The following is a 21,672-nucleotide window of genomic DNA, read 5'->3' on the forward strand; positions in this document are numbered from 1 at the left end:
AAGACTACATTATGACGGCTGGAAAGAGCTACGTTAATTGTGAGAGGACTTCATATAGAAGATTGTGGAAGTAAAAGATACGCTGTATTGACTAGGATGATAACGATAGGCTTGCATATTACACGCTGCATTGACTTGGGCTTGCATTTCGTAATTATAATCACCTCCTGTAAATTGAAGATGAAAATAAATTACCCAAGTTTAAAATTGTCTTGCTACATTCTCATCTGCCCGGCTTTTTGATTTTCTCTAAGAGACTGCCAGTTTTCTATGAAAAAGGGGATTAAGTAAACAAACCCAAAGTTATATCATTCATTCACATCACGTCTAACCCAATTTCATAAGAATTTTGCGTCAAAAGTTGCAACTTCTCCCAAAAAGTCTCGCAAGAAAATCTCAAATAATCTTAAAAAATATATATCTACTGACATTAACTAGCCTCTTTTTCACTCTAAGACAGATCAACAATATCTATCTATCCAAGAAAAATAAACTACATCCAATTTGGCACCGCTTTCAGGCGTTCTGTTTATCCATATGTCACGGAACGACCTGTTTCGTCCCAGACGCTAAGCTGTCTAAAAAATCTAAACTATAATAGTAAACGCACACTGCAAACTTTTAGTTGGCCGATAGCTTTGGGCTCAAAAATCAGTATGAAGATGAATGGTAGTACGCATATTACAAAGATTTTATTTATTTAGCCAGTATCAGACCGACTGAAAATATGAATGGAAACACTCTTCTTTAAATAAAATCCCATCCATCAGGTCAACTACTTATCGGCCGACTCTGCAGTGTAGTGGTACTCTAATAATATAACTATAGTGTGTATGTCTGTTGGGTCACGTAAGCATTTTGGTAGATTTGTTTGATCTATTTTTATCTCGCTAACTAGACTACGTCTGCGCTTTTAGTCCTGTGGTTGTGATCACGACTAGTGAGTCTTCGATTCAATTCCCAGATCTGGCACAATGTTTTGCCAATTTTTTTCATAATGTTTAAGTAAATCGTTAGTAATCGTACCACAGCCGTTAACTTCTAACTTTATGGAGAATGCAACCTCTTAAATTGCGTAATTTTTTTTAAACAATTTTAAAACCTTTATATTACAATTTAGGTAATCAAAAAAGTACAGTGAGCCAAGCATAAGATATACTGATGGGTCCATCTTTGTACATATACGCTGTGTATTTCAATTTTGAGATGTCCCCTTTCCTATTCCGTTTAACCATGTAAGAATGGATAAGAAAATTTGAAATAAAGACAGAAAAAGACCCTACCGATTTTAGTTAAAACTGTCTTTAACTGGCTATGAGCTTTACCCAGTCTTTTAAAACTTACGCAACGTCGCTTGTACTATAGATTTCGCAATATATCTAAATAATTACAGTGCTAGGTGGTCCTAGGTGTCAATTACTTTAGCTATAATGGGTTCAGCCAGCCAATCAGATTGGAATGTCACAATTTAGCCAGACTGCGGGTCGAGGGCGCTTGTAATGTTACTATCTAAATACACGCTGTTGACAACGTGATTTGTGCTTTGTTTTCGTTTAATTTGGCTTGTACCTATTATACTTCTTTTTAAGATTTATTTACTTTTAAATTTCGTGCCAAATAAATTTGTAATTTTGAAGCTTATAGTTTTTTGATTATTGTAAGGCCTTCTCGCGTACGAAGCTTCTCTACGTACTCACGAATTCTATCCGTATTCTATCCGCTGACTTCAAACGAACTGTACGTAGGTTTGTATGAAAACCATTTACGGGTGTCATCGCTCAATGGAGACGCGCGAGGTTCGGTGCAAATTTTTTTTTACTAAGCATTACGATCCAGATTGAAAGGTGGCTCATCACATACAAGAAAACTTGCTCACATGCAGCCACAATAGGGTAGTGTCCAGGGTCGAAATAATGAAATAATATTTAGTCCGCTTTTTAGATAATCAAAAAATATTGGATACGTATTTTTTCTTTTTTTAATTAAACATAAAATGACAAAGATAATACACTTCAAAAATTAGGAGTGGGGGCCTTTTACGTCACAGTGTCCTGAAAATTGTAGCAACTTGTGACGTCACACTCAACTTTAACACGCTATATCTTAACAAGTTCTGATCCAATTTAAAAAAGAAAAAATACGTATCGCTTAATTTTGGACAATCTACAAGACGGACTAATTATTATTTTTTAGGAAACTAGCCTATAGTGGCCAATGATGCTCCTTGTGGATCCCTGAGACACTTCTACATACGAGGCAAAAAGTCATGTCCCTTAAATTCATCTACGATTGTCATTTGTTTATTTTACAACTAATTTGTTATCAATATACATAAATCGGTCTTAATCTTATCTATACAGCCTAATATTCATAATGCAGCCGTCTTATCGTGACGGCATACCAGACAGAGTTATGTAGGTACTTTTGTTTGAATTTATAATGAAAGGGATTAATTATGCATGTAATGTCTATGTCATTGGTCTAGCGAACTGCATGACTTCTAATGCGGTCAGCGCCGGATGTCCGGGGTTTGAATCGTGGCTGAGACTATTCGTTTATTTATTTTTTGGTAGATATTTTACTGGCATCCCAAAGATGTCTATTCTTTGAATTGGCATACCACTAACTCATAAATCTGCCCTAATATGGGAAGTATCCACACTGTTTTTGAAATATGGATGTTTCTAGTAACTAAATGAATAGGCATCCAAAGGCACGCTGCATTAAATAAACTTGGATTTAATATTCACCTATAAACTTACCCATACACACAGCCAGACTTGACTAATTCTTCAAACAATGTAACTATTGCAGGCACGAGCCTTTCAAACAATAAATATTACAAACGCAACATAAATCCGCAAATATCCACACATATGAATGAGAACATCATTACCATGTGTAATTGTTAAACATTGTCCATTCAGGTATCGACTCAAATAGATTCCTGTCTCTTGAACAAGCGCACATGAATGACAATTGCCCATAGTGCGTTACGTAGTCACGTGGTCCACACATGGTGGAGGTCGACACCCTTTGTACCAGCCTTCATTATACCGCCATCACCACCCTTAACTGTAAAGACATAGAGTCCAGAATTGCTTGGAGTGACAGCAAAAGATTTGGCTATTGTGATGCTGAAAACAAAAATGATACTGCAGTTTTTGAAGCTCCTATTGCAAATGCAGTAAGGTCTAGAATTACTTGTGTTGGTGTAGTGTAAATGTGTGCATTAAGAAGACAGGCAACTCCGGGACAATGGGAATTATAATAAACCGGCGTAAAGTTTGTATTAATTAGTATGTCTTTAGCTTTAGTTCGTGTTCAGACAAACCACATTCCTGACCTTAAACTTAGTCTTGACGAGCACGACCTTATGTTAGGGCGGGATTTATGCTAATGTCAAACGGCGCTGTTTTGTTTTAATTATAAGGGGCTAGGTTGAGACCTAGTAAAATAATATTAGAGAGAACTGCCTTAATCCTGCAACTTTGCCATGGCATGTTTTAGCGGAGAATAAAATTACATACTAGGATGTGTCTTATGAACGGATGTTTTTTAAAAAGTGATTTGTGTCCTTAGCTCCTAAGTTTACAGGATTAGAAGTCGAAATGTTAAAAGGTCTTTAAGTAGAGTAGTGGGGTTGCTAAATTAATCTATTACAGAAATCAGGGCAACAAAAATAAACTCAAAACTATGTCAAAATAAAACACCATGTAATCATAATTACTAACTTTCTACAACTTTACATTTAGTTCTTGGCCTTCGCATCAGGTGGGGGCAGGTGGAGTTTCCCCGCCAAGTCCTGGGGCACGTCCAGGTAGGTCCTCTCCAGGCCTACCGTGAGGATGAGGGCCCGGAGACGGTCTACCTCCACGTGGTCTCCTTCACTGGACCAGACTGTCATGCTGGAGTTGAGGGATGAGGTTTCTCGAAGAAGGTCCAGGATCACTGGCTGACTGTTTGCTGCGAGGCCTGCACGTACCTGAGAAAGGTGATGAAAAAGTTGTTTTAGAAGATTTCAAGAGTCCTGGTATCACGCACACATTATATCACCTTCTATCCACCTTTATGTCAGGGTCGGCTTCCAGTTTAACTGGAAGCAGCTGAATACCAGTGTTTTACATAGTGTCGGCGCACCTCAGCGAGCAACCGCGATGGCGACCGAAGGGAGTGCTGCGGAGGCCGGGGCGGGGGCTGCCCCGGCTGGCGAGCCCGCGGCCGCGCTCCCTTCACTTCTCTCCGCGACGCGCTTGACCACGGGCACTTACCTGTTTTCTTGGTTTTATTGTAATTTTAACGGCATTAAAAGCCTATGTAATACAGTCCGCACAACGTTTTATTTATGAAGTCCCTTTAGGGCTCCTACAGTTTGGTCCTTCGCTATAAATTAACGCCAGTCGTGTCGTTAAAATTCGTCGATTCTGCATCGTCATTTTCAACGGTCAACGGTCATCGTGCCGATGCCGCGTGGAACTTCAACGTGGCCACCGAACACGAAGACAAAGAAGTCGTACCCGTGCAGCGTGCTTCGCCTTATAAGGAGCTGAAGTCATTTACTGGGAGTATAAACTACTTATTTGAGTGAGTCGTTCCAATTTAGTTATTTTTTTCCAATTTTTTCTTGGTGAATAATCGTTTTTTCCCATTTATTTCGTTGAGCAAGTACATTTCCCCCTTCACAAGTGATTTATTGTCAATAGTGCTTTAACGCAGTGTTTATTTCGACGCTTCTTCATAATTGCATAATTTGTAGTAACATTTGTGCGCGCACGCCACTCACGCCACACAGGTGTTAACGTAACCTTGACCGATCTCAGTAATTAGAACCGGTCCCTTTTGTTTGCGCGCAGCTGTTTTTTCTATAAGAAGCTCATTAGTGGTATCTATCGCCTTACTGCAGTTAAACACGTGGTTTTTTTGCTTTGTTAATTGCACTTCAAAATGGCAGACGCTTTAAAGACTTTACTTAGAAAACGTAGTTCATTAAAATCAAAGCTTACGATTTACAGCAACTATCTAAATTTAGTTAAAAGTAGTGCACATATATCTGAGATGCAACGATTAGACCTGCAGGAACGTTTTAATAAGTTCGATTCCTTACATAGCCAATTTGATGAATTGCAGACAGAAATCGAAATGCTTGCCGATGATGCTGAGACTGCGTTCGTGGAGCGTGAGGAGTTTGACCGCCAGTTCTTCAATCTGGTGGCACTCACGCGCAGCCTGCTCGGTTCTTCGGTCAACGGTGCTGGTTCTGAGGCGGGCTTCAAAGATGCTGACTCAGGTGCACATGTTTCTAATAGCTTTGTTCGTTTGCCAAAAATTGATTTGCCTCACTTTGACGGGAACTACCAATGCTGGCTCGAGTTCCGGGACACGTTTACGTCATTGATTCACAATAACGCTAGCATAAGCAACATAAATAAGTTCCATTACTTGCGTGCTTCTTTACAAGGTACTGCAGCCTCTTTAATTAAAAATATAGAATTTAGTAGTGATCATTATAAGATTGCTTGGGACTTGTTGTGTGAGCGGTACAACAATGAGTACCTGCTTGTGGCCAATCATTTGCAAGCTTTATTCTTTGATGTTAAGTCAATAAATAAGGAGTCTAGTGTTTCCATTAGAAATCTTGTTGACGTTATTAATAAAATATTCGGGCACTAGCAAATTTAAAAAGGCCTACTCAGCATTGGGATGACATCATCATTTTTGTCATGGTCAAAAAGCTAGATTTAATCACAAGTCGTGAATGGGAGGAATACAGGAATAACAACATAGTAGGTTATCCAACAACTACTCAATTTTGTTCTTTTTTAAACAGGAAAGCAGACTGGTTGGAATCTGTGGAATGTAACTTTCAAGATAGTAATATTGTGGCCTTGAATAGTAACACTAATTTAAACAAACATAATAATAATTCATCTAAACAAAACACTCAAATAAATCAAATAATAATTCTCATAAAACAATAATAAATGTCCACTTTGCTCCCAAGTACATACTTTATATAAATGTGAATCTTTTAGAAGCTTATCTATAGAAAATCGCATACAAAAGGCAAAAGACTTAACTGTTTGTCTCAATTGCTTACGTATTGGGCATTCTGCTAATAACTGTAAGTTTTCAAATTGCAGATACTGCAAACTTAAGCACAATACGCTTTTGCATTTAGAAGCTAGTGAACCCAAACCACTTTCTAATCCTCTGCCTTCTGCACTTCTTTCTGTATCGCCAACTACTTCAGATGTTGCGCTTTCAGCTAATTCTATGCAGCTTGCTACTTCTTCGCATGTTTTCCTGTCCACAGCTTTGGTGAACGTGACCAGTGCGACGGGTAAGAAGTTCACTGCTCGCCTACTGCTGGACAACGGCAGTACGGCCAACTTTATCACGCAGAGTTTAGCGGAGCAACTGGGTTTGTCACAACGCGGTATGAGCACCAAGGTAACGGGTATTAACAATCATGTTTCCACCAGTACACAGTCTTGTCACCTTTCTATAGAGTCTTTATGCTGTGCCTTTACTGTAGACATCGATTGCCACGTTCTACCTGAGATCACAAAGGTCCTACCATCTTCGTTTGTAAATGTTAAACATTTATCCATACCTTCAGGCCTTACATTGGCAGACCCGAACTTTAACGTTCCGTCGGCTGTCGACATTCTAGTAGGGGCTGAAGTATTTTGGAATGTCATAGGGTCAAACACGATAGACTTAGGAAAAATCTACCTAAATTGTGCGAAACTAAATTTGGATGGCTTGTATCTGGTAGTATTTCGCATCAATCTAGTTTTCTTTCCTCTGCGTCTACTCACTTTTGCCATCATTCCAGCGTCACTCCCGACTTAACTCAATTTTGGGAGCTTGACCAAGTCTCATCTAAGCATTCGCTCTCTCTTGAAGAGAGAATGTGTGAACAACATTTTGCAGAAACCACCGTCCGTAATAGTGATGGCGCGTTTGTTGTTAAAATGCCTTTTAAGGAAGATCCAAGCTCGCTAGGACATTCTTATGTTAATGCTAGGAATCGTTTCCTTTCCCTTGAGCGGCGATTTAAGCATGATCCTTCCTTTCACAGTAAATATAATGATTTCTTGCGTGAGTACGAGCGCTTAGGTCATATGACATTAGACACGGGCTGTACTCCTTCACCTGAAAATTCCAAGACACAATATTTCATTCCACATCATGGAGTCATTAGAGATTCTAGCACCACTACTAAACTACGCGTAGTCTTCGACGCATCAGCCTCTACAAGTACGGGAGTGTCGCTTAACGACATTCAGATGGTCGGTCCGGTAGTGCAAGACGATCTGTTTTCCATTTTAACACGTTTTCGTCAGCACAAGTACGTGGTCTCAGGTGACGTGGAGAAGATGTATAGAGGTATCCAGCTCAGTCCAGACCAGCGCTCTCTTCAAAAAATTGTTTTTCGTTTTGATCCATCAGAACCTCTCAGATCTTACACATTAAATACAGTGACCTACGGTACTGCGTCTGCTCCTTATTTAGCCACCAAATGTTTGGTAAGTTTGGCCGATAACATTGAGGATAATCGGGTAAAGTGTGCCATACAGCGCGACTTCTACGTCGACGATTATTTAAGTGGCGGGAGCACCATATCTGACACTGTAGATGTAACAAAAGCAGTAAGATCAGTTCTTTCATCGGCTAAATTTAATTTACGAAAATGGCGATCAAATAACATAGAAATTTTAAAACAAATTAATTCAGAAGTAGTAAATAACAATGATAATAACACTCTTCAATTTTCTGAGCATGGTCTCAACCCAGCTCAATCTAAAACCCTAGGGCTTAATTGGGTTTGTGACTCTGATTCGCTCACTTACACAATAAATATAACGTCTGCTAATAAAGTCACTAAACGTCACATCCTCTCTGTTATCAGTCAGATTTTCGACCCACTGGGGCTCGTAGGTCCGTGCGTTGTCGAGGCGAAAATACTAATGCAGCGTCTTTGGCTGAATAAATACAACTGGGATGATGCAGTATCGTTCGAGGTAAGAGACGCTTGGTCTTTGTTTGAGAGCACAATAACGGCGTTAAATTATTTAAAAATTCCTCGTTGCGTTTTGCATGAAGACTCCATTGCACACGAAGTACATGTTTTTACCGACGCATCCGAAAAGGCATACGGCACTTGTGTGTACATTCGGTCATGTAATAGTGTTGGAGCCACAGGTGTACAACTTCTAGTTTCCAGAAACCGTGTTGCGCCCATTAAACCTACTACCATCCCGAGGCTTGAACTTTGTGGAGCGTTGTTGGGTGCAAGGCTGTGTACTAGGGTTCAGGAATCTCTCACCATCCCCATTTCCAAGTGTAGATTCTGGTGTGACTCCACTATAGTTTTGGGTTGGCTCTCTACTCCTTCTAACCAGTTAAAACCTTTTGTTAGAAATAGAGTAAATGAGATACAAGAGAGCACATGTGGTCATACCTGGAGCTACGTACCGTCGAAGGACAACCCGGCTGATCTTGTTTCTCGTGGTCTCCGGGCCGATATTATTAAGGAAACACCTCTGTGGTGGTCCGGACCTTCTTTTTTATTACGTAATGAAAGTGAATGGCCCACAATGCCAAACACTGAGAAGCATGATTTGCCGGAAGTAGTGACTCATTTTAATATTAATAGTAACGATCATTCACATAATGTTCATCACACAGACGTAACCTCTCATTCATCTTTCATTCATAACTTGCTATTAAAGTATTCTAGCCTAACTAAAATTCAAAGAATATTTACATATATACAAAGGTTTATTTACAATTTAAAACACAAAACAATAAGTTGTGTGGCAATCTTTCATTGTTAGAACTAGAAAATTCATTAAATGCAATTATTAAATTCTCACAGCAACAAATGTTCCCTGAAGAATATAAACTTTTAAAAATTAAACAAAATTGCCACGCAAAAGTAGATTACTTCCTTTGACGCCTTTCATTGATAATCACGGACTTATTCGCGTAGGCGGGAGGCTTGATAACTCCCCCTATGACTTCAACGTGAGGCACCCCATTCTTTTATGTAGTAAGCACATTCTTACCAAACTTATTTTTCAAATGCAACATTTAAAGCTTGCTCATGCTGGTCCACAGCTGTTACTGTCGCACATTCGACAATCTTATTGGCCGCTAGGTGGTAGAAGCTTGTCTAGATTTATTGTGAGTAAATGTCTTAAATGTTACAGGCATAAAGCTCAAAATGTGCAGCCTGTGATGGGTCAACTACCATCATCTAGAACAAATTTTGAGTTTCCTTTTTTAAATTCTTATGTTGACTATGCCGGGCCTGTATTGATAGCCGACCGCAAAGGACGTGGTTGCAAACTAACAAAGGCCTACATGTGCATCTTTGTTTGTTCGGCAGTAAAAGCAGTACATTTGGAGCTCGTCACAGACCTCACCACGGAGGCTTACATGGCCGCTCTAAATCGTTTCGTGGCGCGTCGAGGCAAGCCCCGAAGCATCACGTCCGATAACGGGACTAACTTCGTAGGCGCGTCTAATGAAATGACCAAATTTCTTAACGCATCAAATGTTGCATCGGAAATGGCGCAGGAGGGAATCGAATTTATTTTCACGCCTGCATACAGCCCTCATTTTAATTCACTTGCTGAAGCTGCTGTTAAATCTTGTAAGCACCACCTGAAAAGATTGCTTAGTCTTACACACTTCACTTTTGAGGAACTGTCGACTTGTCTCACTCACATAGAGGCAGTGTTGAATTCACGCCCTCTTACACCTCTTTCTTCGGACCCTAACGATTATTCAGCACTCACACCATCTCATTTCCTAATTGGACGACCACTCTTATCTGTACCATGCTCTCAGGTGACTGATGCCAACATCACGAGCCTGGATCGCTGGAAGAGGATCCAGTACATCAGACAGCACTTCTGGGGACGCTTCCATAATGAGTACACTTCTCTGCTGCAGGCCAAGTCAAAGTGGTTAAATTCCAGAGGCGAACTGAAACCAGGGTCCTTAGTCCTGATCAAGGACAAGACGACGCCACCGCTGCTCTGGTCCCTGGGTCGGGTCACTAAGACCTATCCCGGCGTCGACGGAGTCACGCGGGTGGCTGAGCTGAAGACGAGGAGGGGCACCATTCGTCGTGCCTTCAACTGCATCTGCCCGCTCCCTATCGAAGACTTTTGAAGAGCATCCTTCAACCCGGGGAGTATGTCGGCGCACCTCAGCGAGCAACCGCGATGGCGACCGAAGGGAGTGCTGCGGAGGCCGGGGCGGGGGCTGCCCCGGCTGGCGAGCCCGCGGCCGCGCTCCCTTCACTTCTCTCCGCGACGCGCTTGACCACGGGCACTTACCTGTTTTCTTGGTTTTATTGTAATTTTAACGGCATTAAAAGCCTATGTAATACAGTCCGCACAACGTTTTATTTATGAAGTCCCTTTAGGGCTCCTACACATAGAGCGACTCCACAACCCAGGTTTATATCCCAAGATAAGACTGGTCGTCAGACTTTGTAACTTCTGTTAGTGAAGGCTTAAATGTTTGCATTGATTTGAAGTACAATACTTACTTTATTAATGTTGATTATGTTTGGTAGGCAGGGGAGTGGATCGTATTCGCATGGCGCATTTTAAGCAAGCTTGCCTTTTCTTGCGCCATATCTGCTGGGCTTCCTTTACCATATCAAAGATTTTATAAAGGACGGTCTATTATATTCTAACTATTTATTGATGTGTGAAGTCTACTAATATCCCAACGAGAACCTTTTTTCTAGGTCTACATTTTTAAATGATGTTCATATTCAGAAGTCGAAGCTCTTTACAGCAAAAACTCTTCTCATTGCTAGAAGTTATTCCATGATTAAATCTGAGCTGGATTATTCCCACCCACTCCTTAGGGTCACAGCCTTAACCTAACAACTTGACAGCAGTCAGTCTGCAAATTTTTGTCACCAATGTAAAGACCTAAAGAGCAATACATATAGTCCATATTTGAATAATATTATTTTTTCTGAGTGGAAGCTTACGATAACCTAAAAGTGCCTTTAACGATCCTATAGTTACCAATACTCACAGGGAAAGTCACAGTCTGATTAATATGGTTCTCATTGATCATCCTGAGCATGGTGCCGATCTGCTCACTGGTATACTCTCCCTCCGTAATGTTCCCTCCGTAGTTGGTAGTCCAGCCGACGGAGAGGACCGCGCAGACGTGCTTGGAGCCAAGCTTGAGGAATTTCGCAGGGTCCACTGGCTTCGTGGTTGCGTCTACCGGACCAGGGAGGATGTCGGCGTTCAGCCAGATTGGTAAAGTCTGTGGAAAAGGGGTGTGATTGAAAGAACTATTCCATTATGCTGATTACTTATCTAAAGCCTAGTTCTTGTCGGTGCAGCTCCTGCCATTGACACCTATCGAGTGACAATGGAACAACTATGTGTTCTTAGTGTTACAAGATATTTTATTCAATTCTGTAAAAAAATTATGATGTTACTTATATTAAAGTTTAATAATCCTATGATTCAAGAAACGATTAATTAAATCGGATATTTAAATCAACATTTTTATGTTCATATTATTATAAGTTTCCCCGAACCTTCTAGAATCCTGTTCAACAATGACAAAGAAAGCGCAGCCCAAGCCAAACAAAGCATAAATACTCGAAAACATCAAAATGACCTCTCGTGTCTTTACTCCATTGATATAAACGACCAAAAAATCCTTGAAGACGACTAAAATAAAAAAAAATGTTATCAGAACTCCAATCACCAAGTTCACGACCAATGTACCGAGATGTGAGCTACACAGACAAACAGACGAGACGCTCAGTCGAAAGGGGTGATTACACATGATAATGATACGCGGAAGACGGACCACATGTGCGTATGCGCACGGCCAGTGCTCTACGAGGGAAGCGATGCATTGGCGATGCTATAATTCTTTTTTACGTGACTGATGTGATTAAGTATGTGCATAGTTATTTTGATCCAATTCAATATTTTAATTATCTTATATAAAAGTTAAAAACAATTTTTTTATAAGCATTACTTTTTATCTCGTTAAATAACTTTATATCGTCTTTTATCGCCATGTAAAGTAAAGCTTAAAGATATATTTTGTTTATCTAGCTTCCGCCAACAGTTTCGTTCGCGTGTACTCCGCGCACTCGGATAAATGTAGTCTACAGTAACCTTCCTTGATATCTAACCGAGATATTTAACTTTGAAAAAAAAAAACAAATTGGACCAGTTATTCTGAGAATAGTACGCAAGAAAACTAACTCTTCAGCTTCACAATATTAGTACAGACTTATGATTTTGTGACCGCCAGCTTCAATTTCATAAAGTATAGCTTCCCAACCTTCAAGACCCATCTTTACCTCATCAATCTTAATCCCTTCAACAGTATCATGACCGTGAATCACCCTGATGGAGACATTTCTCTAATTACAAACAATTGTGGCTAATTACTAACTGCAGCTCGCCGCGTTTCCGAACGTTGACATAATCGGCTAAATTGTCCCAGCCACGGAGTAAGGAAGATGTGCAGAGATGCCGTCATGCAGGTGCTTTCTTCTAGGTCAAATACATGATGATATACTCCTAGCCGATTATCGGCTACGGCGACTGTTCTCATATAAGGAGTCAACTGCGCAGGACATATTATAGTGCACAAGCATTTGCGCAGACACAGGTGCACTCACTATTCCTTCACTCTCATAGCCCGATGGGATGGCAATCTGACACGACCGGAGAGAGAGGTCAAATATATACGGTGGGCATGACCAAAACTATCAATTTCGAGTGAACTAACAAGGCTTTTGGGTTCTTTGAGGCATTTGTCAACGAATTTTGGTGTTACAAAAAAAATTCGGGTCCAAAAAAGGCCTATAAGGGCGAAGACAGTAATGTTACTCGTCAGCCGAACACCCGTATTTTGGCGCGCTACTTTCTTAGAAGATTTTCCGTTATGGCACCTCCGCTAGTCATTTTGTTTTCCGTGGTCCTATATTACTTTTGTTCAGGAATTATCCCTTCTGAGAATTATGACCTTCACCGCATTTTTTGAAATGAACTGTGGTCTGTTTTGAGGACCTACTTATATGTTATTAGTGGTCTTTTTGACCTTTTTGTGAAGATTTTAGAATTTGTAAATTGTTTTATGATTGGATTTAATATTGTTTCTTTGAAATTGTTACTGCTTCTGTGTAAATCAATTTGTGTGTTGTAAGTGGTTGTCTCAGTATTGTGTGGTATGCGTATATGTTTTTATTGTTTTTTCTGTAGTCAAAGGATTTGATGTATTTTTTTTTTTATTTTTTGGTTTGCAAACTAATGATTACTTATGCGATAGAATCACAATATATTTTATTCCTTTGGGTATTATTATTCCTACTTATTTAATTCTCATAATTTATGTCACGAATGGAAATAATCCGTTACATTTGATTAAGAGGTAGACGAGTAATGTAAGAGATTAGATATTTATACGCCTATACATCGGAGAGCACGTAAATGACGGTTCAGCGCCTGATCTCCGTCCCATCGCGCTATAAGAGTGAAGGAATAGTGAGTGCACCTGCGTCTGCGCAAATGTTCGCACACAATACTAGGTCCAGCGCAGTTAGCTGATGTCTTCAATGACTATAGGTCTGGACGCCATTATTACAAGACTGAATAAACTTATTGAACAAAACTACCAAAGTCAAAAGGAACAAAAGGCTTCCCACGCACAGGATACGAGCGATTAATAAACGCTACAGCTACATCTGCTAAATCTTGTGGGTCGCCGCCATTTTTTCCGAGCCGCTCAATCTTTGGTCGTTGTTGTCACAACTGTTGTCTAGTCCGAGACATGTGTCAAGCTTCATATGGTTTGGTGTTGTGGGGCTAGGGAGACAGCGGGTTTTTGATATGCAAAGTTGTAAAATGAATCTTAGGTTGTAATTTAGTGAGGTCATTAGTGCTCATTATCGGGCCTGACGCTGGGACATTGAATAAGTCAACGATAATCGTTATTTACTCAAAGTCGATATTTTTAAAGTCTCTGGAAATGGTTTGATTGATGGTCAAACCATTGAAAAAAAAATCGTCATATCAATACGGACATGCGCGACTCTTGCTTCAAATAAAATAATTATGTTCATGCGACTAGGTTTTTAAAAAAATCAAATCGATTGTAAGGAATAATCACAAATATAACGACTGGTAGGTTATCCCTGTATTAGTATTCAGACACTTTTTATCATTTACCTAATGTTTATTACTTAAAACATAAGCGTGCGTTATTAATAACCGCAAACCCGCTACCGCTCTTCTCAGCAGGACTAGAATCCCGCTGTTTTCATGGCCACACTCCCACACAGACCGACCACACAAGATGTTGTTTTAAATTCCCGATTATTCACACGCTATGTCATTATTCTAATTAAGATGTCTGCTACCATCACTATCAACTAAAACCTCTCCTAACACCATCACAATAAGGTTCATTTTCATACGGCCAACAAAATAGTTCACCCTTTACACGAGCTTTGTAATATCGACCTTAGAATTCAGGAATAGGGTTGATTTTTGCGTGTATGGTTGTTATGGAATAGGAAACCCCATGAGACGTGGCTGATTGTAGGACTTATTATAGAATATGACTCAATTGATTACTTCATTAATTTAAAATTGGGTAAGGACGTTTCTAGAACGTACTGGCATAGAAAACTGAAGTGAACAACCAGTCTTCATTATATCCATGCATTTTAATAGGATCTGTGTTTTTATTGGTCTAGCAAAGTTATCGAAGTGCCGGAAAAGAACTGTGTTTAGAAATATTTTGTAAAGGAAGAGGTACAGTTAGAGAAAATCAGAGAAAAAATATATTTAGAAACCTATGTAATCGCAAAAAATCTCTCATAGCTTAATCCATGTAAGATCTACCTACCAACAATGCCACAACAATGACACACAAAGATTAGATCCTCATCATCATTTACCTTAGATTTGATCATCAAACCATACCTGATGACGCCCAATCAAGTCTTGGCTCTGCTCAAACGCCTCTATACTCTTGAAGTCCAGCTTCACCCCCTTCTTGCTTCCAGGGTTGGTTTCCTTCAAGTTGTGCTGGGCTACCGTCTCCAGGAACTCGGCTAGCGTTAGATCGGAGGTGGTGGCTGGTGGGTGGGCCATGATGGGCAGTGGTGGGCCATCCTTACCCACCACTGTGCCTAGGACAATGTCTGCTTCGAGCATATTTATTGTGCCTGAAAGGTATGGTTTATTTAGATAGATGGTAGTATAGTTGTGGTACGGTATTAAGAGCGGGAGTAAGTAGCAGGTCTATATAAATTCCAGTTGTCCAGTTGTTATCTCGTGGTCATAGTAACGATCTTCAAACCATTGCGACCCTCTTTTAAATAAAGTCCTAAAGAAAGTCACCATTCCCGTATTGGTTGGCACTGCATTCATAAGTTACAGTGAAAGCCAAACTTTATTTCGATGTTTCGAACCTCTATTAATTTTGGTTTCTATTCCATGTTTTCTATTCTTAATTTTATATGTTTTAAAAGTAACATAAGAAACAGAATAAATAAATAGAAAAGGATAAAGTATCCAATAAGATTTAGATGAATTAATTTCTCCCGTTGTACGTTCCTCAAATTACATTAAGCGAGTGAGAAAGCGACCTACTTATTGACAGAAATAACCAATAGTTCCTATTTAATTTGTAACTGAAACTAAATGCTTTCATTACATAACAATTGCTGTATATTTACGTTTCAATTCTGGCAACTGTTATTACTTTTGTAAGCAATTGTATTTGCATAATTGTTTCTAGGCCCAAACAAATGGTCACACAGATTAGCCAGTAAATGGAGTATTTGTATAGATGACAATCAAGACCAAGAATCTATTCAAAAAGAATTAGGTTAAAATGGTGACGTGAAAGAAACTGTTGAAAGCTTTTAATACTGTTTTAAGGCAAAGACACAGCATACAATATTTTTCTTGGATTTACGTACAACAAAGAAAGTTATAATGTTTTTGTGACATTAGTCATTCGTTTTTGTTTAAACGATAACAAAGAAAATGCATCTAAACTTAATTCACAAAATTAATTAATAATATACACAATTCATTTTGAAGACACCATTTCTAAGAATTTTATGTAATTGAAAATTGTTTACAAAGGATGGGTGGATCAAGTACTAAAAATCTGTTTTTAAAACGTGAGCAAACTTAAATGTGGTTTATTAGTTAGTAACTAGCTATTCCACGCGTTTCCACTTGTATTCCGAGGAAACGTCTAACAGCACCACGATAGACAATGTACCTATGCCCTTTTTCAGCCTCTGTGAACTCTAGACTATCTGATTAAAAAAATATTTAGATCGATTCAGGAGTTTTGGTGAGAAAACTGGGTATATCAGTAAGGATTCAGTATCTATCTATTAGTTCCGAAGTATTTGAAAGAAAGGCAGATGGATGAGTTCTCTGTTAACCACTCCATGTCTCAACGTATACCTAAGTGTGAAGCCCAAATCTGTCATAACGATAATTGTTATAAATTGCAGTGTTCGGTGAACTGGCAATGTTGGGAATAAGAGCTATTCCTGATGGTGTGTGGCCCAAGCTATACACTTTAGCTACTTTCTTTAGACAAACATTTTATTGGTATATCTCTTACATAATAAATGCAATGTGTTCTTGAGCTATCATGACATTATTGTTCAGGTTTTCAGTGTAATATATTATAAGGTAATCGTGTATATTTTAATACTTTGAGATAAACAGTAAAAACTTTATGAACATTTGCGTAAATGTTTAAATGTTTCCAGACAAAAATATGGCTTTTATTTTAATGTGACCTTTAAATGGTGTAGTATTTTTGGTACTTTTCCTTCGTTCGTAGTTAGTAAAGAAAATTACTTTTAAATACTTTGAGAAAAAACCATCAACAGTTACAAACATTTTTTTAATTACTCCATAATACCAAATCACTCTGATCTTTTGACTTACACCACACCCCAAAACTCCTAGTGTTGCCACACTCAATCAATTCGCATTACTCTTGTGCTAACAACCAATACCCGTCCCTTTCTTTCACCAAAAGTTAGAAAGAGACAAAATACATTGTTGACTGATAGTTGGCCCAGCTGCTACTGTATTCGGAATGCAGTGTTAATGGTAATATTATGAGGTTTAAGTGCTTGCAATAATTTCTAAATCCGTAATGGTAACTGATTGGTGACTAATGTCTTGATTGATTTGTAGGCAGAACTAGTTTGCTTACTTAAACAGTTAGTGATTGGCATGTTATTAAGTGCTTGATTAGGCTGGCTTTTGAAGTAAGCTGATATACAGCCCCATATCAAGGATCAGAAAATATTATTAGAGTTATTTTAAAACATCTAGTGTAGACTTAGATCAGAAAAAAAATTGTGAAAGTAAAATATGCTCGTCTTATAAAGTAGGCAATAGAAGAAATAGATAGAGATATTGTAAAATATGAGAGATAATAACGCTTAATTTGTCGTACCAAATCACAGAAAAGAGTCAGTTTTTCTGAGCACGATTTCTATAACAAGTTGTTATACTCACTTGATAGCGCGGCTTGTAGGTATGTTTTGTTATTGACGGCATGAGCCCAGGATATTGTAGTTAAGTTCTTCATTGGTTCTTCCTCTGACCTCACCGTAATGGCTGCAAAAAATTACAATTTATTACCTTTTCTACCAAAATGGTACATCATTATAGTAATATTTCTCAGTCCTCGTTCTGGCAACACTAAATTTAAACGTCATAATCAATGAATTGTCAAAAGCTGTTTCAAGGACGTGTATTGTTTACAATATATTTATTGTGAAATGAAATTCTAAGTAGGTAATACGTTTACAAAGATAATAAATAACAAACCAGATGCCATTTTTTTGTAGTTGATAGTCACTTATTGTTCACAGTGAAATATGCAACACAAATAGAATTATTATTGAACTTCTAGCCAACAAAGACTAACCTCTCACAAGAAATAAGTACCACTACTAACTTGCTGATGAGGTGGCGCTAGTAGTCTACGGGTATTATAGATTTTTCTACCAAAGAATTTAGTTCCATATTTTGCCACCCGCAAATATTATTTGGTTTTTATTTTTTTATGCCGGTTGCGACTTTGATTGTCTTGGAGAACTGGGCATTTAAGATTTTGTTACTTATATTTTATTACATATAATTTAAGTACTATTGTTTTAGATATTAATTATTGATATAATTAACCTGTAAAGTGATAAAAATCTAGGTATGAAATAGCATATGGTACATTTTTCAAATCATGAAACCAACTTTAATAATAGGTATACTTACCTAAAACCTACTCCTGACGGCCAGTTTCTTCATCAAAACTTAAAGCCAAAGTAAAAGTCAATGTAATGTCTAAAGTAAAAGTAACGGTCAAATTCGTTTTTTCAAGGCTAAATTGACAGCAAAACTAATAGAAAAATTGAATTTGACCGTTACTTTCACTTTAGACATTACATTGACTTTTACTTTGGCTTTAACTTTTGATGAAGAAACTGGCTGTTAGTCTGACAAATACTAATAGTGAATAGCATTAATATCGGCTAAGTGAATCGTGAGATAATTGTGCACACACATACATAGGTAGGTACATACAGGACAAACTGAGAACCTCCTTTTTTTGAAGTTGGTTAATATTATTTTTTATTTAATAGATGACGTCTTTAATATAGGTATAGGGAGATTTAAAATAGGTTGGTGATAAACAGTAAAAAGGAGTGCCAGTAATTAAAGAATTCTTCTGAAGTGGGAAATGGCGGCATTTTATGGCGCGAAATGAACGTTTGATGTTTTTAATGGAAACTAGAAGTTTACTGCTTTATTTTATGTGTAAAAGTCAGAAATAATATCTGCATTGTGCCTGTTCCCTGTTCTTTTCATCAACAATTTTAATTAACTGGATGCATCAGAGTGTGTGACATTATGCCTATTTGACCTCCTCAACCCAGTTAGCTACCTGGGCAACTCGATAACTTTTTTTATTACAATTAAAGGCCTAAGGGTAGTCTGATAGTTTTTTTTGGTCTCCTAGATATTCAATCATGATATTCCTAATTAGTACAACGTTTTTGGTGAAAATGTAATAATACCCGATAGATATAAAGTAGGTATATTATCATAAGGATGTAAGTATAACCAAGATATACAACTTCCCCAATAAGAAGTCCAGTGGTTAGTCAGCTCTGAAACTGGTGCAATCCGAACGCTAATACTTTGATCTGCGAGAACGGAAGCTCTCTTCGTAAATGAGTCATTTCGACAGAATCGCGCAGAAATTGGGTTATCTGCGTATAAATATTGGCTTGTGAATGTTGTCGGCGTGTTTGTGGAGTGAGTTACGGTATTATGGCAATGTATGAGAGGAACAATTTGGAATGGTTTAGTCATTAATCATCGTATTGCAAGATGGTAGCCTGCGTAACAGGCTGGACGACTAAATAAATAAAAATATATATTTTGTCAACGCTTCCTTGTCTGAAAACCTTTAGAAGATTAGTGAACTGATTGATGTAGGTACCTACGTATGCGTTTTATTCCTGGATAGATCATTTTAGATAAGTCATCATTTACCGAACCATTTTTTTACTATATTGGGATCGGCTTAGATAATTTTAGGTAATTAAATAAAGAAACTATGTCGTTAACAAAAACGCAATTTCATTTCACAACGTATTGAACGACCGCCTCGTCAAATTAATTAGCAACGATCAGATTCTTATATTGCTATTTTAATTCCAGAAGGCGCTATAATTTCGTCTTAACTATAGATATTTTCAGTTAATTCATCAGTTTGCAAATATTTTCATTTTTGCAATATAATTGCAAATTAATTATCCAATATTAAAACTACCAAAATTGAACCAACAATTAGGTTATCAATTATCTCCTAAAAAAAAGAAATGAAAAAAATTAAACATACCCACAACGGCCAAAACGAGCAGACGTATCATTTTTTCTATTATTTTTTTCACTCAGAGAGTTTTTTTCTAATATAATGGTACTTGACGATGTTCCCGCCCGTCCAGAGGTTGACTGGCGTACCCTAGCACCTGTTTATTATAAAATTGCCCAATCAAACTGTCCGGTTGATTGGATATAAACTGCTTTTCGAGATGGTACGAGCACCAAGGACAGAGATGACGTTCCTAGGTGGGTTAGGAAGTGTTTATGTGGGACACCTAACGACTAACTGTACTGATTAGAAATACCTAGCTATGTAGATATGTCTAAATGTTGCTGTCTTTGAAAATTAGCACCAGAAAGATCATCTACAAAACTAGCTTTCTACAGACGTTGTTTGACCAATCCACCAAAGCGGAGAATAGCTAAGAGAAAATATAATTGTGATTCAAATATCGCGTATTGTTGCGAAATCGCGGAAAGTAAGACTGAGCTCTGATTTTTAAAAGGAAAGTTTTCAGTTGTTAGTCGGCTCATGTTCTACGACTATACCTACATGGCAAATTGCCAGATAAAGAACCAAACTTTTGTCATAAGTCAATGGTATAAAGCCAATACTTCCTTCAGAATAGAATAATAGTTTATTTGCAACGGAATGTAGGTACAATATAAATACAGATGTTACAAAAATGCAATTGGCGATCCTCGTACATTCTACCTTAACTTAGGCATGCAAAAATAGAAACATTGATTAATTACAATAGGTAAGGTTAATTCATTATTATCTCTATAGGTATCTAGATCTTCACAACCTCAGAACGCTGATGTGAACTCATCCTATTCCTTATCCGTATCTTATTTGGGTGTCGGTTATCTCAATTTATCGGCTAGGTTCATCCAGTTTGAATCTAAACGACATTCACAATGTTGTGAGTAAATAGAAACTCATCTTTTGCTTTTTCCTTCTTGAGATATTATAGTTGAACTAATTACTGAATATCCGTCAGTTTACCTAAGTTTATTGTTTTCATTGCATAAAACGTTAACCAAAAGAGCAGAATCACAATAGCATTTAAGTATTCGATTTCATACTCCTTCGACTTCAATAAAGCCTGGCTTCAGTCAGAAAATCAACAATAATCTAGCTCTAGATAATTACCAAGTAATATCATTAGGAAATGGTGCCAAGCACGATGTTTCGCTAAGATGAAAAATCTCTCTGGGCTGCGAAATTATTTAAAATCGAGGCAAGATTTTCTAACTTTCTTACTTTTCAGTAATTGCTTTCTAACTGTCGTTAAGTTTATAATTACTACGAGTTGCTCATCAGTCGACGAATAATTAAACGACGAATCGACATGTACAATTTACCTTCTACATCAACGAATCCAGACCAAATCTGAAAATCTAGATCAAACGCGCTCTCAATTCGTCCTATATGCTCGTCAAACTTAACTATGCAGCCGTCGTCATTAATTTTGAACCTTATCTTCTCAGTACTAAGAGTGGGAATAGCTGCAGGATACTCAGGTGGTCCTATATGCTCGTCCAACTTAACTTTGCAACCATCATCATCAATTTTGAACCTTATTCCCTTAGGTGTAAGAGTTGGAACAGCTGCAAGACAGTCAGGTGTGCCCTGATTGGCTATGCAAGTGACAATGTCAACTGTCCCAGGATGCAGGATATGGTATTGTGGTGCAGTTCT

At 38.2% G+C, this 21,672-nt stretch overlaps 2 protein-coding genes across 4 annotated transcripts; one reads left to right on the top strand and one right to left on the bottom strand.

Annotated features, from left to right (window-relative positions):
- Positions 1-3,695: 3,695 nt before the first annotated feature.
- LOC110383310 (protein FAM151B) lies at positions 3,696-20,179 on the bottom strand. 3 transcript variants are annotated; one of them, XM_049840762.2, is made up of 6 exons: positions 19,984-20,179; positions 17,592-17,693; positions 15,009-15,253; positions 11,074-11,313; positions 10,571-10,673; positions 3,759-3,985 (listed from the first exon to the last, which is right to left on the bottom strand). In XM_049840762.2, the coding sequence occupies exons 1-5, from the start codon at positions 20,012-20,014 to the stop codon at positions 10,575-10,577; spliced, it is 717 nt and encodes a 238-aa protein (XP_049696719.1). In that variant the 5' UTR covers positions 20,015-20,179; the 3' UTR covers positions 3,759-3,985; positions 10,571-10,574. The 3 variants fall into 3 exon arrangements, with proteins under 3 accessions (XP_049696717.1, XP_049696718.1, XP_049696719.1); XM_049840760.2 differs by lacking the exon at positions 10,571-10,673 and having other exon boundaries at positions 3,696-3,985; positions 19,984-20,172; XM_049840761.2 differs by lacking the exons at positions 10,571-10,673; positions 19,984-20,179 and adding an exon at positions 17,907-18,030 and having other exon boundaries at positions 3,696-3,985.
- Positions 5,975-10,412, top strand: LOC126055825 (uncharacterized). Its single transcript, XM_064037518.1, has 2 exons — positions 5,975-6,450; positions 9,862-10,412. Exons 1-2 carry the CDS (start codon positions 6,274-6,276, stop codon positions 10,186-10,188), a joined length of 504 nt encoding a protein of 167 aa, XP_063893588.1. The 5' UTR covers positions 5,975-6,273; the 3' UTR covers positions 10,189-10,412.
- Positions 20,180-21,672: the final 1,493 nt, after the last annotated feature.

This window comes from Helicoverpa armigera, chromosome 13 (genome assembly GCF_030705265.1).
Source record: "Helicoverpa armigera isolate CAAS_96S chromosome 13, ASM3070526v1, whole genome shotgun sequence".
Classification (NCBI taxonomy): Eukaryota; Metazoa; Arthropoda; class Insecta; order Lepidoptera; family Noctuidae; genus Helicoverpa; species Helicoverpa armigera.

Bases quoted from the DNA above. Each gene is read 5' to 3' on its own strand.
- LOC126055825 (XM_064037518.1), top strand. From the start codon at position 6,274: ATGCAGCTTGCTACTTCTTCGCATGTTTTCCTGTCCACAGCTTTGGTG. The intron at 6,451-9,861 runs GTAACGGGTATT...CCATGCTCTCAG, and splicing joins AACGCGGTATGAGCACCAAG to GTGACTGATGCCAACATCAC.
- LOC110383310 (XM_049840760.2), bottom strand. From the start codon at position 20,014: ATGATACGTCTGCTCGTTTTGGCCGTTGTGG. The intron at 17,694-19,983 runs GTATGTTTAATT...AATTTTTTGCAG, and splicing joins GCTCGTTTTGGCCGTTGTGG to CCATTACGGTGAGGTCAGAG. The intron at 15,254-17,591 runs GTGAGTATAACA...CATACCTTTCAG, and splicing joins CCTACAAGCCGCGCTATCAA to GCACAATAAATATGCTCGAA.